Genomic DNA, 16,693 nt, shown 5'->3' on the forward strand with positions numbered 1-16,693 from the left:
TATTTCGTGCCCTGGGTCATGGGCACAATGTGTTTTGTAACCCAGAGAATGAAAATATACACTAAAAAGCAGTGAATAGTAGGTGACTTAGTGACTTAACGGGTGAACTTGCTCTAATGGTGTAGGCGGTGTAGTACTACTGCCTCTAGAGTGGAGGGTGGAGAGGGATTAAAAAAGAAAAAAGAAAAAAGGAAAAAAAAAAATAGGTGATTTGATGGAGTATAAAAACAGCAAGTATATATTGTAGCAGTAGGGCTTTCATTTTTCACAACCTGTTCACTCTCTCTCGCGCACACACACTCCCTACTTCCAGTAAGGGGCAGAGGCAGAGGCAGAGGCAACATAGATTCCGATCTCTCTGCCCCCACCTCCCTCCTCCTCTATCTCCTTCCCACCCGGTAGGCCTCTCTCTCTTCCCCCGGTAAATATTGGTGTTGCTTCTTGTTCTTGCTGGGTATCACTAATATTTGCTTCTGAATAATGTATAGCGTTATTGGATGGGACATGCTCATTTCATTTCAGTTGCAAGATGTTATGTTATGTTATGTTAGTATTATCTCAATCAATCATTTTTCTCAACTGGTTTTGTTTATGTTAACAGCAAGTAGTCGAAATTGTGTGATGGGAGAGAGAATTCCTCCTGGGAGTTACTTCCAGTATCCCCCTCCCGGCGTCCCTGCATCTCCACACAGGTCTCCGCTTCCTTCTGGAGATCGAGAAAGGTTTAATCTCATCTCAATTTGAATGCCATTACATACTTGTTGTTTGATGTTGGTGGTAGTCAAGAATTTGCATTTCAGTCGTGCAATTCATTTCAAGAATTGTGTTGTTTCTTGCAAATAATGCTTACATATTGTGATTGGAAACACAAATTCTTCAGCTTCAGTTGTGAAGACAGAAATTGCTATTGGGATGTTCACCTGATTGTTTCTGATGTTTTCCAAGGAATGAAAAGACAGCAATAAGAGGGTTTCATAGAAAGAGGCAGAAATTTGTAATTGAAACTCAAAATGAGCTTGTATTTTTTGAAGATCACTGCTGTTGACATGCTGTATATAAAGCTATCATTATGTCATATACTTCCCTCATCCATCATGTGATTCATGTATGCGTTGATCCAGAGAAGATGATAATTGAAGGCATCAAGAGAACTGGAGTCTTGCACTATTAACTCTATAAAATCCGTACCTTTGAGACGTGGCCATTGACATTTTTTTGACTACCATTTAGAAAAAACTGACTAGTAGATTGTTAATGGGATCTAGATGGCAATTGATTGTGTATATTTTATTTGGAGTGGGATAATCCGTTCTGTGTTGTCATTGGAAGCAAATATAGGCAACAATGGTTGGGATTCTGAGGTAGTGGTTAGGGTTCGAGTTGTTGTCCATGGAAATATATTTCTCATGGGATTAACTTTGGCTCGACTTGTTGTTTATTGCTTGGTAAATAGGGTAAGTTTTGGAAAAAATGCGTTGTGTGTGTGTGTTGTTGCAAAATGCTGCTTATAAGTTATAACATCAAATATTTTTTGTCAAAATCTTATTACTTCAATTGGTGTTTGTTGAATGTTGAGAAAGTTGGAAATAATTCCCTGCCAGTGTATTTTGGTTAGATGTGAGGGAGGAGTGTAATTTGTGGATAGAGTTCAGTTCTGGGAGTCCTTATAGGCATCAGTTTTCTAAGTATTCAGAGATTGGTTAGTTGCTATCTTCTCAAATTGTAGTGTTGTTGTTATTTAGTGTCTTTGTTATATTTTTTTTTGTCGTTGGCTTTATTAGTGCTTCTTCTTTTCTTTTTTCCTCTTTTTTTTTTTTTTTTCTTTTTTCTTTTGTGGAGTTCTTATCCACTGTGTTCATTTTCTTGATCATTAATACTCAGCTGGTATAATTGCAGATATTTGGCTGAACTGCTAGCAGAGAAGCAAAAGTTGGGACCATTTGTGCAGGTTTTGCCGCTATGTAGCAGACTTCTAAGTCATGGTTGATATTTATGTCTACAGTTCACCCCTATATAGTAGATTCCTATATTTTGGTCCCCGTTACATTCTATCTAATTTGTTCTTTCGTGCCAGAGATCAGAAGGGTGTCGGGCTTCAATCAAACTCGTGCAGATCATGAAATACTTGAGCGTGAAAGTCCATACAGATCATTAGGTCAACACACAAATGGTAGACCAATGGATTTGGAGGGATGGTCAGGAATGCAAATGGAGGTAACACTAAACTTTTCGCTGATACTTATTTGTAATTTGGTTGATGCCCCCAATCCCCCTTTTTTCTTTCACCATTTGGTTGCCATTTTTACCGTTTACTTATAAGGCGGCTATTCTTTAACAATTCATGTTTTAAGGATGTAATGTTACCTAAGGCTGGCTGATTGGCTGTAATGTTATCTAAGGATGCAATGAGTGGATTGTAATGTAAAATATAATAGTTTGATCTTTAGTGTAGCATGGTTCTAATATGATGCCATTGATAGCATACATATATACTAGTTGTAGACTTGTAGTTCAACTCACCTGCTTCATATAGTAAGCATCTTGGCCTTATAGATATAGAATAATGGGGCAAGTACTTAACCCCCTTATGAACTCATATTTCCATGCACGTGCTCATAACTAAACAGAATAGTCTTTCATGGAGTATGCCTAAGCTTTTCAGAAGCTTGGTGGGAAGAGATAGCTTGCTTCTGTCTTAAGTGATTGTATGTCTGAAGATGGGATGCTAAATTCTTTCCTGCAGGAAAATGGACATATCCAACGGATGGTTCCGTTTCAATCTCCTTCGATGGTTTGGCCTGGGGTGCAAGGAATTCCAACCACTCCTATTGTAAAGAGAGTTATTAGACTTGATGTTCCGGTGGACAAATATCCACATGTAAGCAGGGATCTTTTAGTTGATATAGAGTTTGATTTTGACCCCTTTTTTTAAGTTAATAATTTTACTCCAAGCTTGGCAGTACAATTTCGTAGGCCGAATTTTGGGACCACGTGGGAACTCCCTAAAAAGAGTTGAAGCCATGACAGAATGTAGGGTGTATATCCGAGGAAAGGGTTCTGTGAAGGATTCGGTAAAGGTAAGGGTTCTTTACAACAAATTGCTTGGTATGAAAATGTGATAAGACTGGAGCATATTAGTTGGAATAGATGTGTGAAGATTAATTTTATTTTCTTAGCTATATTCGTTTATAGAGTTACCATATCTTTTATGCTACAAAATAGTTTTGAGTTTAGAAGAACTATAGTCATATGACCTGATTCTTACCTTGATTATTCTCATAGATCTTATGCTGAATTCAACAGCATGGCCAAGCCATAGGGTCTAATGACTTGTATATTCTTCACTACATAAATTAGCATCCTTTTGTGTCAACATTTGAATGACGATGAAGTAAAACCATTTTGGAATGGCACCATGTGTGCCACAACTAGAGAGAGTATCGATTTTCAGATTTCTTTAATCTTGGACCAGAGATTTGCAGACTTTGTTAACAAATTATGTTGTTTAAAAAAAGTCATGGGTACAGTTTTCAATTTCTTTGATTTCATTACGCTGCTTGCACATTGATGCCTTTTCAAATTCTGATGATCTGTCTCTGATCATCTATAGGAAGAGAAATTAAAAGAAAAGCCTGGATATGAACATCTTAATGAGCCGTTGCATGTGTTGGTGGAGGCTGAATTTCCTGAAGATATAATCAATGCTCGCTTGGACTATGCAGTGGCTATGCTAGAGAACCTTCTCAAGCCTGTGGTATGGATAGGATTATTGTGGAGTTGTTTCTCTTTCATTCATTTTCTCTGAGTAACCTGTTACTTAATCTCTTGCAGGATGAGTCTTTCGATCACTATAAGAAGCAACAGCTGAGGGAATTAGCTATGCTTAATGGTACATTGAGGGAAGAGAGCCCAAGTATGAGCCCAAGTCTAAGCCCAAGCATGTCACCCTTTAATAGTACAGGAATGAAACGTGCCAAGACAGGAAAATAGGTCATATGCATATGCTGATGATGAAACATGTTTAATCACTGAAACCTTAGCATATGACTCATTGAAGATCATACGGCATCTCCATAATGTTGACTGTGATGACAAAACGGTTGAATTGCTTATGGACACTTTGACGTCTCAGATGGGTCAACTGGCCCTTTAGTTCCGGGCAATATGCTTCTACATCCAGTATGATATTCTTTTATGCGCTATCCCTTAGAACATGGAACACATTATTCTTTAGCTATTGCAGCTTAGCCCCTAACTTATAGGCACTCATTTAGTGGTTTATGATTCGCCAGTTCCTTGTACGTGCAGAATCCTGCACAAATGCTTATATGCTCACGCTCAAAATATTATTGAAGTTTCAAATAGATTTGTTTTATTGGGGTTGCCATTTTTTTTCTGTCAGCTGTTGGCTTATATTTGTGAATTTTCTTCCATGCTTTTCAGTATGCAGACTGTTATATGGTTCGCACTCTGGTTGTGCAAGCATTTGACATCAATTGGCTACTATCCACCCTTTCTCAGTTTCGAAGGCGACTCGTGTAATGACAGCTAAGGTCGGCTGTGAGCTTTGCAGTGATAGATTGTTCAAAATTGACACTGACCACATTACTACTCACCAGTCTCGCCTAATTCTAGAAGAAAGCTGGCTTTTGAGGGATTTTATTTTATTTTATTTTTTTTGGTCAATGATGGCTTTTGAGATGAGGATTTGTACTTCACCTCTTACCAATGAGCAGAGAAGTAATTCGTAAATGATAGATTTCTCGAAATTGACAGATTGACCGAGCACGTAATTTCCATGCATTTCTTCAGCGCATCAGTTTGAGTATTTGGATGCCTCAGAAGAGAGGAGGATTTCTCCTTGCACAAGACAAGAAGATGAAGGTTTTCCTCTTATCTAAATCTCATAGTATCATTGCAACGGTGAAATGTCAAATAAATCTCCCATTGAAATTAACTTGGAAAATGGTGGAAGTGCACACCGAGTAATTTGAGCTTAACTAAGCTGCTGAATCTCAAACAGAACCTAGATTCTCAATAAAGCTTTAACTTGTAATGGGTTCAGTGTTAAGCCAACCATCCGTTTTATAACCAAATTTATCATAGGGGTTCAGTGCTACAAAGTACAAACACACTTTTGCCAACAACAAAAAAAAGTACAAACACACTCAGAGTTCCAAACTAAAAGAGCAAACACTTGCTAGGCCACAATCATTTTGAGAATGCCCGTCTGACCTTTTTTACTTCACTCCACTAGTCTCCCCTCCCCAATTCCATGGTGCTTCACAAGTAGTCAGTTGTATTGCAAAATGGAAACGATCATTCCAAAACTAAAGGCCACATGATTTGGCTAAATGAGGAAAAAAAAAAAAAACACACAGCCTTTATTACTGAGACATAAACTAGCAATAGCAGGTTTTGTAATCTCCAGTCAATGTTTCTGCCGTCCAGCAAGACATCTTGGACTGCCAAATTATAATATCTCTGATTTTCAGATTACTTCCAGACTAAACTATTAAATGGTTAGGAAAATGATTAGGAAATCAATCTTTTTATTTTAAGGATGCACAGAACGGTATGCTATCATGCCTGCTTTTTATAAAACGGAGCAAGACATCAGAAAATTTCATTCCTTACTAAAGTAGCTTACAACTGGTCTATCATTAAATCACTCAATCATACGTTCATTGACCAGTCTCACTGGTATCCCAAGAAAATGTACAACACAATAGTTCCAATCTATAATCAACCAACAAGTATATCACTGCCTTGATTCCAGTACCAATATAATTGAAGTTGCTTCCTTTTTCCAAACACACACAACACACAAGACCTATTACAGAAAACATTGCTCCACATAGGCAAAGTGATTGGAAAAAATGTCTATGAAGCACACAAGTTTATCTCATGATTCTCATCCAATTAAGCCGAGCCAATGAAAACATGATGATGTACTTATGGCCTAAAGTCTCCTCAGAGCATATCAAGATGCCTCTTCTTGGAACAAACTCCAAACCACGTGTCAAGACTTTGATGTCCATCAAACATTAAATTCAAAATTCAAGGCAATATACAAACTTTCAATGGGAATCTAAAAACGCTCCACGTAAGTGGTAGTATCATTTCCTTAACTCACAACTCATTTGAAATGATATTCCAAAACCAAACAAAAAGAAAAATCATGGGCATATGATTACAAATATTACAGCTGACAAAATCTATCTAACCTCAATCGAGGACACCAACTTGTGAGGTTGGTTATCAGGAGACTGAATATTTCAAATACAAAAGCCATTGACCTGCAAAAAGTCCAGATACAAGATCTTTACTGGAAACATAATTGGATAGAAACATCGTCCACTCAAAGGGGCAGAACAAATGCTCAAATAACTGAATAATAATATCAAATAAAATAAAGAACAAGGAGGAACAGAAATATGACTCATTTTTCGTTGCTAACATTTATTTTGGACAAGGACAACGATGTAATCACAGCCATTGTCATGCAGCTAGACTTGCTTTTTATGACAGAGTTTTATTTCTCTTCATCAAGCTTCCCAATCATAAACCTCCTTTCTCTTTCAAGCCTAAAATGCACTGACCTAAATAATTATTCTAATTATTCTTTCCTTCCTCCGCTCTTCTCACAAATATTTCCTCAACAAATTTTCCCACCAAATTCCTCTTTGTGATACTACTTTCCCCAGCAATTAACGGCGAAAGTCACAGATATGGAGTGTGGATGTGTACAAATGATGTAAACACAAGATACATTAAATCCTTCTCATTTAATCTTACACAGTAGGTAAGAAGGACAGACAATACTCCAAATATCACCAGAGTCTATATTTCACAAGGGAAAACAAAAAGCTACTGTAAGATAGCTTAGAAACTCATAATATCTCAACTTGTATTGATCAAGAGCGCTCTGTCTGGACAAAGTGGTCCATCCCTTCTATGGTAGCTTTCTAATGAATCTCTTCGTATTTCAACACCTAACTAAATAAACTCTTCTACTATGGTTAAATGTTATTGAATGATTACCATTACAGAGGTATCGACACTAGAGTTGTTCATGAAAACATAGCTATGCCCCAAAGCCAATTCTGGAAGGAAATATATAGCGCGGATAGGAAAAGATGATAGGCACACACCTTGACTATATGAACTAAGTATATCAATCCCGGAGACCAAGTTCAAGCTCAAGCTCATCATCTTCTTCAAACAACTTCAAAAGACGAGCATACTGCTCTTCTCGTTTCTTCTTTTGCCATAGCTTAAAGAGGAAAAAGGATAACAATCCAACCACTACAAGTCCAAAAGGTATAAAGGCCAATGTAGACCCATTTCTGCTGTTGGAGGTAGCATGACTCGCAGGATTTGTACTGTTTTTGCCATCATCAGAAAACCCTGAACCAAAAAAGGCCCAAAAGATTAAACATGAGAATACAATGAATTAGATAATATAATTCTTTGCCACCTAGAAATAAGTGAGTTGCAAGGCCCCAGAAAGCAAATAGCATATCTAATAGTGATTGAATCAAGAATAAAACAGGTTACCAACACCAACACCAATGTAAATCGAAATATGGGATGGAATGGAAAGTTTGAATAATTGAGAAGTTGATGAGAGATGCCCAACCTGGAATGAATTGTAGGAAAATTGTACCCAATAACAAGAGCGAACTCAACGATCTGCAACCTGAAATTTCACTCATCTCTTTCCCTCTCTCTCTCTCTCCGTGGGGCACTTTCCCTCTCTGAAACTTTTCGCTTTGGAGAGATCGCTCGATCTTCCTCTGGCGTTTTTTGTTTTTCTAATTTTTGGCTCTTGTTTTTTTTTTTCGGTCTCAATTATTTTTGGCTTTCCAATTATTACTTTTTAGAGGGAACAACAAGTACCTACACGGGTAAAAGAAATAATTCTCTTACGGTCAAAATATTTTTAGGGAAAAAAATCACCAATAGTTATTGAGTTATGATCCGTTTAATACTTAACTCACTGTCTCATCAATAATATCACCTAACTCACTCATTTTCAAATCCATTTTTCACATAACTCATTGTTGTTAAATCTCCCGTTAGAAACCGTTAAAATTATAGATATATTCGTCTAGATACTAAAAATTTCACTTCCTTTTGTTCACATGCGTAGATTCACTTTTTTCTATTCCGTGTATGCAAATTTTGTTTTTATCCTATACCCATCAATTCGAGTTTTGTTTCTTCTTAAAGTGTGTATCTTAGTTTGGTCCCCTAGTGTCCAGCTTTTGTAGTTGTATCAATTTGGAGTCTTCTTTTTTTTTACAGGTGTAGTAGTACGTGTAAGTCTGTATGCACCTTGCATGCTGGTATAAATAGTCTTTGAATTTGTTCAATGAAGGCAGAACACAGCAGAGAAGAAAAATTCTCAATGTGAAACATTCATCTTCTCTTTGTAACCAGTACTTCAACAATAAATACCAGTTGTTGATATCACTTATATTACATACCGCCAAGCATAAGCAACGACCTCATAGGTGGGCCCTACGACATGGTTAGTCCCGCTTACGACATGCGTCTGGTAGTCCGACACCCGAGCTAACTCGCTATGGTGGAGGTCGGCCGGTACCTCTTAGGGAGGCCACCCTCCTATGATCTTCAAGAGGCTTCAAGAGAAGTAAATATGTGTATTATATCCCACATCGGAAATATATAATAGAATGGGACTTCCTTTAGCTATAAAGGGAAGTCTTCCCCTTCTTAGAGAGGGATGGATCCTAAGAAGGGATCGATCCCTATACTTGTATCACTATCAAAGGCTACTTGGCCTCACTACTAGTGGAATCTCTAAGTGGACGTAGCCTTGCCTCAAGGGCAAGGTGAACCACTATACATGCTTGTGTGTGTGTCTCTCTCTCTCTCCATCATGATCCATGCTTAGTTCCCGTTCCGTATTCTCACACAGAAACACCAGTTTCTCACAACTATTCTCAGGCAATGCTGCTTGAGAATTGATATGCTACTTAACAACTATGTACTATGTTGTTTATTTCAACCTTTTTATGCTTACTTCTGATGCTATTAAGTTGAGACTGAGATTTCCTCTCTTATTCTCTTAATATCATTCTTTTTTCGAATTACTTCTTGTCATGTTCAGGTAGTGAATTTATCACTTACAACATGAAAATTACTGGTAAGTGTGGAGTCATGCACATTTGATGTGTGACAGATTCATTATTATTGACTACGAACGAAGTAGTCAATAGCCATGTTTTGTTATCCTAAAATCGGGGATTAATGATTTGCAACATCAACCTTTTTCTCATTTTGGGGGAGATGTTTTTTCTATAAGTAATAGCTAAAGGGAAGAAATAATATATATACATCAAGCAATTATGCCCCGCAATATTGGTCTCTTGGCTTAGAAGCACATATTTGATAAGTAAAAGACTCACTCTTGTTAATCAAGTTGATGGGCTTCACGTGAAATTCTGATGGATCCTTGACCCAAAGCACCAAAATAGACTAAAACTATCTCACTTACCCCAATAACACAATTTAAGACAAAATGACAATTTTACCCTCGATATAATTAATGAATTACAAATGCCCTCTCTCCTATCTCTTTCTCTCTCTCTCTCTCTCTCTCTCTCTCTCTCTCTCTCTCTAGAATCAATCGCCACACCAATTCCGAAGTCGCAAATGATTCTGACGATTCCGAAGTTGCCGCCGCCACAAGATCACCACCACCGGTCGTTTTCCTAGTAGTTCAAGTACTAGTCGGCGCCGGTGAACCGGTTTTGATGAGGAAGAAACGAATTGGAAGCCGTCGTCGAACAGGAAGACGATGATTGCGAGATCGGAATGAACGACTTAACGTCCAAGGATGATGATGATGATATTACCGAATTAGCCATGAAGGATGTCGCTAGCGGTGCCGGAGACGGCGAAGGACACTGAGAATAGCCTCCGGCCGAACAAGATAGAAGCAGCAAGCACGGCAGCTGATTAGCCGGAGCCGCCATGAAGTTACAGAGAAGCGAAGGGTCTGAACAACAATCGAGGTCATGAGTATGGTTTTCCAGTGGGAAAAAAAAACCTTTAATTACCTTTATCCTATTTAGGTGACTGAAAAGAGTGAGGAGCGGAAAAATGGGGTGGGGGTTAGGGCTGGGTGTCCGGACCCGAAAGACCGAGGACCCGACCCGAACCGAGTGAAAAAGCCCGAATCGGTTCGGTTTTAGAATAGAAATTTTCGGTTCGGTCTAAAGCCCGACCCAAATTGAAATCTTTGGTTCGGTCTCAGGTTCCATATTTTCAGGGCCCGAAAGCCCGAACCGACCCGAATACTGTAGCAGTTGCCACATGTCAGTCCATGATTGGGTGTTATAATAATAAGTTAAATATAAAAAAATATATATAAACAAGTGAACAACCCTACTCCTAAAGCTAAAGGACCGAGGCCTTTACTCTTTAGTCCAGCCCTATCCACTCTCCAGTCTCAAGTACTCCCTCAGTCCCTCTCTTTGCCGTCGTCGCGTCGATACTCGATAGTCGATACCGTCGAATCGTCGATACTCCCTTAGCCTCCCTCTCTTTGTCGTCGATACCATCTCAATCTCTTTGCCGTCGATACCGTCGATACTCGATACCATCTCAATCTCAGATTCTCAGCCCCAAATCTCAGTGACTCAGCCCCAAATCTCAGTCTCGATCTGACGATCTCCAGTGTCAACCTCTCTCTCCAGTCTCTCTCTCTCCACCACATCGTCCACTGCTCCCTCGACGTCGTCGACAAGCGAGGTAAATTTACCGATCTGGGTTTCTCTTTACTTTTTCATATACCGCATCCATTGCTGCTCCCCAGCAAGGTTTTACTTGGAAGCCCTTTTTTTTTTTTTTTGAAGAATTTAGACTTGGAATTACAAATGCAATTCTGGGTTCTGTTCATTTGGTCTTAATTGGGTATTGTTGAGGGTGCATGTCATTTCCAGTAATATATATATATATATATATATATATATATATATATATATATATATATATATATATATTTATATATATATGTCCTTGGATAAGATCAATAAGATATGCCTAGTTTTACTAGGAAATTGTGTCTGGATGAGGTGGCTACCCAGAAAGTCTACTGCGCTTAGTATTAAAATTAGAGTGCTTCATTTTTATACACATAAGTATCTTAACTGGGTTTCTCAGTTACTTTTTCTGTTTCTCTCTTCAACTTTGTAAATTGATCAGCTTTGAAATGTGAATGCAGAGCTGCAAGTTGGAGTTGTCATGGAGTTCTAGACCTGTTGAGCATGGGAGCCGGCCGAGCAGCAATTTGTGATTTTGTGCAAAACGGGAGGATTGTGTTCACGTTTCTGTTACAGTTGTAGTACCATTCAAACTTTGAATTTCAAATGATTGAACACATAGTTGAAATGATTGAATAAGTTGGATTGTTTTCTGTTGGACAATGGACAATGTATTTGTGAGTTTGTGTTGTAAACTATATAAATTTGTAATAATGCATGATTACTGTTATGTTAATGAGATAATTGGATATGCATTCTAGTCTTCCAGGTACCAAAATGAGTGGCAAATGACAGGGTGCAGAATTGTATTTGGAAAACAGGGAAAACTGGCAAACATTCTTGAACTGGAAATTGGGCCCGAAAAAAGCCCGAAAAGCCCGAAAGCCCGAACCGGTTCAGTTTCTGTCGGTTTTCATTTCGAAAAAAGCCCGAACCGGCCCGAACCGATATTCTCGGTCTCGGTCTCGGTTTTACTGATTTTCGGGCCCGGCCCGACCTGAGCCCAGGCCTAGTGGGGGTTGGTGAAGTGCGCCGACTCAGACTAGCTTGGCTGACTTTATGGTTCTGCTTTGGCAGGTTCTGTTTTGCATAATTAAATATGCACATGTCAAATTTCCTTTTGCAAAAATATTCAGTTTTCACAATCCCATATCTATACTATTATTAAGAGAAGAGACTTTGTCAACCAAAATTTAAAATTTTGACAGAATTGACCCTAGAAGATTAATAAACTTTGAGAATTAATTAATTCACAAGGATAATTAAGACATTTACAAAATATATTTTTATTAAAAAATTTTTTAAAAAAACCACAACCCACTTTTCTCTCTTCCATTTCCGGCAGCATTTTCGGCCACACCACGATGAACTAAGCTCTGAAATTTTACCAAGATGATCTACAGTCATGGAGGAACATTTGGTATGAAGAAGTCAGAGGCCAATTCAGAAGTCTTGGTGGAGATCTAAGTGAAGGAAGAAAAGAGAAGAAAGTGTCAAATGGACGAAAAAGAAGTCAACGGAGGTCAACGCCGGATTCTGGACATTTCAGGCCAAGACCATGTGTGGAGGACAAGGAAGAGCTGACTAGGTTTAGAGACTTTAGGTCTAGGTGATTTTGAAATTCAAAATTTGAAAGATGACAAGTGGTCACATTCTTACACCTTACACCTTTATCTCCCATTTATTACCTTATTCCCTTACACAATGAGCCTTCTACCCTTACTTTTTCTCCTCCACCAAAATATCTATGGGCTTTCTAGGTCATTTTTATGTGGAGTCAAAGACTAGATCCACATTTTGTGCTTACTGATACGCTAAAAACAAGCTCTCAACTTAACCCTGCAAAATTGTAGTTGTTAGTATAGAATAAGTAGGGATCGTTCAAGCCGGGGATTGAGGGTACACAAGTAATTATGTAACAAATAAAGAATCAAAGTATGAATTTAAGTGTTTCTACTGAAGAATATGGTAACTAAGGAGCATGATAGGGAGATAGAGAGAGATGACACCGCATGTATAGTGGTTCACCTTGCCCTTGAGGCAAGGCTACGTCCACTTAGATATTTCCACTAGTAGTGAGGCCAAGTAGCCTTTGGTAGTGATACAAGTTGGGGATCATGGATCCATCCATCTCTAAGAAGGGGAGGACTTCCTCTTATAGCTAAAGGAAGTCCCCATCTATTCTATATTTCCTATGTGGGATACAATACATATATTGCTTCTCTTGAAGCCTCTTGGAGAGCATGGGAGGGTGGCCTCCTAGCAAGGTACTGGTCTGTCACGCCCCTGATTTTTAACACAATTAAAAATCGATATATAACCCCATAATTATACATGCGTGATCGTTCAGCCATCAATACAAAATACCTGGAAACTTTTTCCTTTTCAAACTACATACACATTGATGCCATGAACCCACAATGTCAATATTGACCCGACCACAGAGTCATATATTACATAAGCTTACGAATTAAATTGCCAACACAATATAAAACGTAACTGCTCCTCAGAGTTTACTACACAACGGAAGTCATAAAAATGGCAAGGCCAACCAAATATGCTTCCTACCCGTTCTGCTGCCAACAAGCCACCTCAGCTTCAGCCACGATCACCCTGACCTGCAAGGTTAACCCCTACACCGTTTGAATAGTGCACCGGGTTGTCACACAACAAACCCGGTAAGCTTTTGCAAGCCCGTATGAGTAACTCAAAACAACTCACGCAAAATCACGGGATAAAAGCCCGCACCAGTCACGAGATAAACTCACTCAAATCACGTTTAAATCAATAAACAAATCACGGGATAAATTCACACAAATCACGAGATAAACTCACTCAAATCACGTTTAAATCAATAAACAAATCACGTTTCAATCAAGAAACAATACACGGTAGACAGACTAGAGCTCTATTGAAATCGTAATCACTCGTCCTACCAAGGACGTGATTTCCTATTTCCTGCCTTGGTCACCATCTGCAACCTGTCACCATCTGTGACATATGATTTCAGACCCCGTCTGATCATGAAATCAAACATCAAGGTCGCCATCTGCAACCTGTCACCATATGTGACATATGATCTTTAGACCCCTTCTGGTCTCAAAGTCAAACGTTAAGTAAGTCACACCTGACCTAAAACGTTACAAATATCTAATTTCGACTTTCCTATCCCTGCTCACCATCTGTGACCCTTGGAACAAAGACCAATACATTTAAATGAGTCACGCTTGACTCAAAAATGTAACATCAAACTCAATACATTTCAACAATAGAAAACATCTTTTTCCACAATATTGTTTCCATGAAAAGTCACATTCAACAATAATATAAGCATCATCATGCATATTATTCATCAAATACCATCCACAAGAATATATATATTTCATGTAAATATATATATATATGTAGTCATTCGCTCAGGAATGCTTACTAATACCAACAATAGCCGTCCAAAGAGTACTTCGTCAAGTACCTAAGGAAACACAACTCTGATTCAGTTATCGAATCACAAGGAATAACGTTCGAAACCCTAAATCGAACCAAAATTCCCAAGGTGACGCCAATCGAGGCGAAACCACATCCGAGACCTCCCAAAGTCTCCGGAACACTTCCACGATCGATGTGTCCAAGCCACAAGTCGATCCGATGCTTAAATCCTCAAGGATCGAATAAATCAACCGGTATGAAACCGTAAAAATTATAACAATTTCATACGAACTCCAAAATCTGCATATTATATATCGAAACGCTCGTATCAACGAGTAGAACATATATAGTACCAGAAACAGTTCCTTACATGGCCGGAACACCACCGGAACGCCGCCACAGGCGGTGGCGCACTGCCGCCGGCCAAAAACTCATTATTTCACAAAACTCCCAACATCAAAAAGCTTCATCTAAGCATGCTTGTGAATTCTCATAACTAGCTCGAAGTCAGAAAACAAGCATAAAGGGTCGAAAACTACCTCACAAGCCGTGAACAGTAATCCAATCCGAGTTGACCCAAGTTTTACGTGAATCGATCCAAACAACCACCAAGTATCGATCAAGGAGGCTTGGCTGCTCTGAGTTCCCCAAGCCTAGCTAGAAGCCCCGCCGACGTCGGAACAAGGATTTCCGAGCGGGTCGGAAATCCTCAAGCTACACTTCCTCCACCATGAATCGGCGCAAGAGGACACCACAGGGAGGAGCGCACGGAGGAGGCGAACCGATCTGGGCTCGTCTGGTGGTCTGCCGTCGCCGGAGCTCGCCGGAAAATCCGGGTCGGATCACCGGGTTCGGGTCGGGTCAGTCGAAAAACCCAGATACCGAAGGTATCAGTTGAGAGAGAAGAGAGAGAGAAAAACTGAGGGTTTCCGGAAGAGGAAACCAAATGAAAATAGTAAGTTTCCCGAATGGGAAACTTCTATTTATACCAAAGTGGAAACTTCTTCCAATGGCCATAACTTTCTCATACAAACTCCGATTCTCGCGTTCCGCATGTCCAAGAACTCGTATCGACGCGCTCTACAACTTTCGTGAAGGAAGTTTTCGGAGAATTTCAACGTATCAAAAGTCAACCTTGAACCCCCCCTAAATCCACACTTTTCGAATACAAATTCATCCGAAACACTTCCGCTCCATCCACGAGCCACGAAACCATCCAATAACCACAATTTAAATTCCGGAAAATCCTCGAAAAATAATTACTAATTTCCGGGGCATCACATGGTCGACCTCCACCATGGCGAGGTAGCTCGGGTGTCGGTCTACCGGATGCATGTCGTAGGCGGGACTAGCCATGTCGCGGGGCCCACCTAAGAGGTCGTTGCTGATGCTTGGCGATATGTGATATAGGTGGTATGTACAAGTCCCCCAAGTCCCCGAGTAAGAGGCGCTTCTTGGTTGGGGAGTTTAAATGTGATGCCGCCAAGTATGAGTGATGACCTTGTTGAACGCCATACCCATACTAGTCCCCCAACTCGGTAAGTAAGAAGGGACTCTAAGGGTATGTTGGTGGCCCGGGGCCCTCATCAAGCTAGTACCTGCAAATATGATGAGAGTGCACAAAAGCATACGGATTGCGCTAGGGCAATCGAAGTGACATTTGTGTTAAATGCACCTTGGTGCATGAACGTTTATGAGATGCATGATGCAAAGATGTGTGATGAACACGGTAAGACATAATGATATGTAAATGTTGTATGCACGTGATGCACATGTGTTAGGATCGGGAGTGTTGTTACTCGCCGAGTCCCCCAAGTCACACAGTTAGTAAAACGGAAATTCAGACTTAGATTATGTTCGACGATGCCGGTGAGACTAAGAATGAAGCCCCGGTATCGAAGTTACGTGTCATACTAGCGAGATTATGGCAAGACCATGATAGTCCCCCAAGTATGAATGTAAGAATTGCGATCGCTCATATTGAGCGAGCAGTAGGTTGTGTGAATTAGGTCTTATGGTCCTATTAATGGGATGTAAAAGAAATTTAATTGTTGGGAGCAACAATAGGTGAAAAATTTCAATATTTTCATTAATAGATCGTAGCACGGAAAGTAGGAGCGTGAAGCTCAATGATAGTCCCGGTCGGGTACTACCCCTAGTGATAAGTGGTATGAATAAGTCCCCCAAGTGTGGAGAATGCTCGGGAGGTGAGATGACTCCAAAGCAAGGGATTGGACCTTGGCTTACCCCTTGGGGGTACCTCGCTCGGGGCAAGGATTTGGATGCAAGGGACTGGACCTTGGCTTTTGTAAGGGAGCTACCCTTTAGTTATCCCGTCGGGATACCTCGCTCGAATAGAGGGTTTATGAGGGCCTGTAGGCCTCGCATACAACGAATTTGGTACTTGATGGGGTATTGTATAGGCTTGCTTCCTTGTGTACCCGATGGCGTAGCATGAGGGCTTGGTCCCT

At 39.8% G+C, this 16,693-nt stretch overlaps 2 protein-coding genes across 3 annotated transcripts; one reads left to right on the forward strand and one right to left on the reverse strand.

The window, feature by feature from the left end:
* The first annotated feature begins 257 nt into the window (after positions 1-257).
* LOC133707201 (KH domain-containing protein At1g09660/At1g09670) lies at positions 258-4,387 on the forward strand. 2 transcript variants are annotated; one of them, XM_062132760.1, is made up of 8 exons: positions 258-398; positions 602-722; positions 1,897-1,982; positions 2,075-2,214; positions 2,744-2,878; positions 2,961-3,077; positions 3,611-3,754; positions 3,832-4,387. In XM_062132760.1, the coding sequence occupies exons 2-8, from the start codon at positions 622-624 to the stop codon at positions 3,988-3,990; spliced, it is 882 nt and encodes a 293-aa protein (XP_061988744.1). In that variant the 5' UTR covers positions 258-398; positions 602-621; the 3' UTR covers positions 3,991-4,387. The 2 variants fall into 2 exon arrangements, with proteins under 2 accessions (XP_061988744.1, XP_061988745.1); XM_062132761.1 differs by having other exon boundaries at positions 271-421.
* A 1,353-nt stretch (positions 4,388-5,740) lies between these two features.
* On the reverse strand, positions 5,741-7,838 carry LOC133744563 (uncharacterized). Its single transcript, XM_062172655.1, has 3 exons — positions 7,643-7,838; positions 7,155-7,410; positions 5,741-6,299 (listed from the first exon to the last, which is right to left on the reverse strand). The coding sequence occupies exons 1-2, from the start codon at positions 7,716-7,718 to the stop codon at positions 7,178-7,180; spliced, it is 309 nt and encodes a 102-aa protein (XP_062028639.1). The 5' UTR covers positions 7,719-7,838; the 3' UTR covers positions 5,741-6,299; positions 7,155-7,177.
* Between the last annotated feature and the right edge of the window lie 8,855 nt (positions 7,839-16,693).

This window comes from Rosa rugosa, chromosome 4 (genome assembly GCF_958449725.1).
Source record: "Rosa rugosa chromosome 4, drRosRugo1.1, whole genome shotgun sequence".
Lineage (NCBI taxonomy): Eukaryota > Viridiplantae > Streptophyta > Magnoliopsida > Rosales > Rosaceae > Rosa > Rosa rugosa.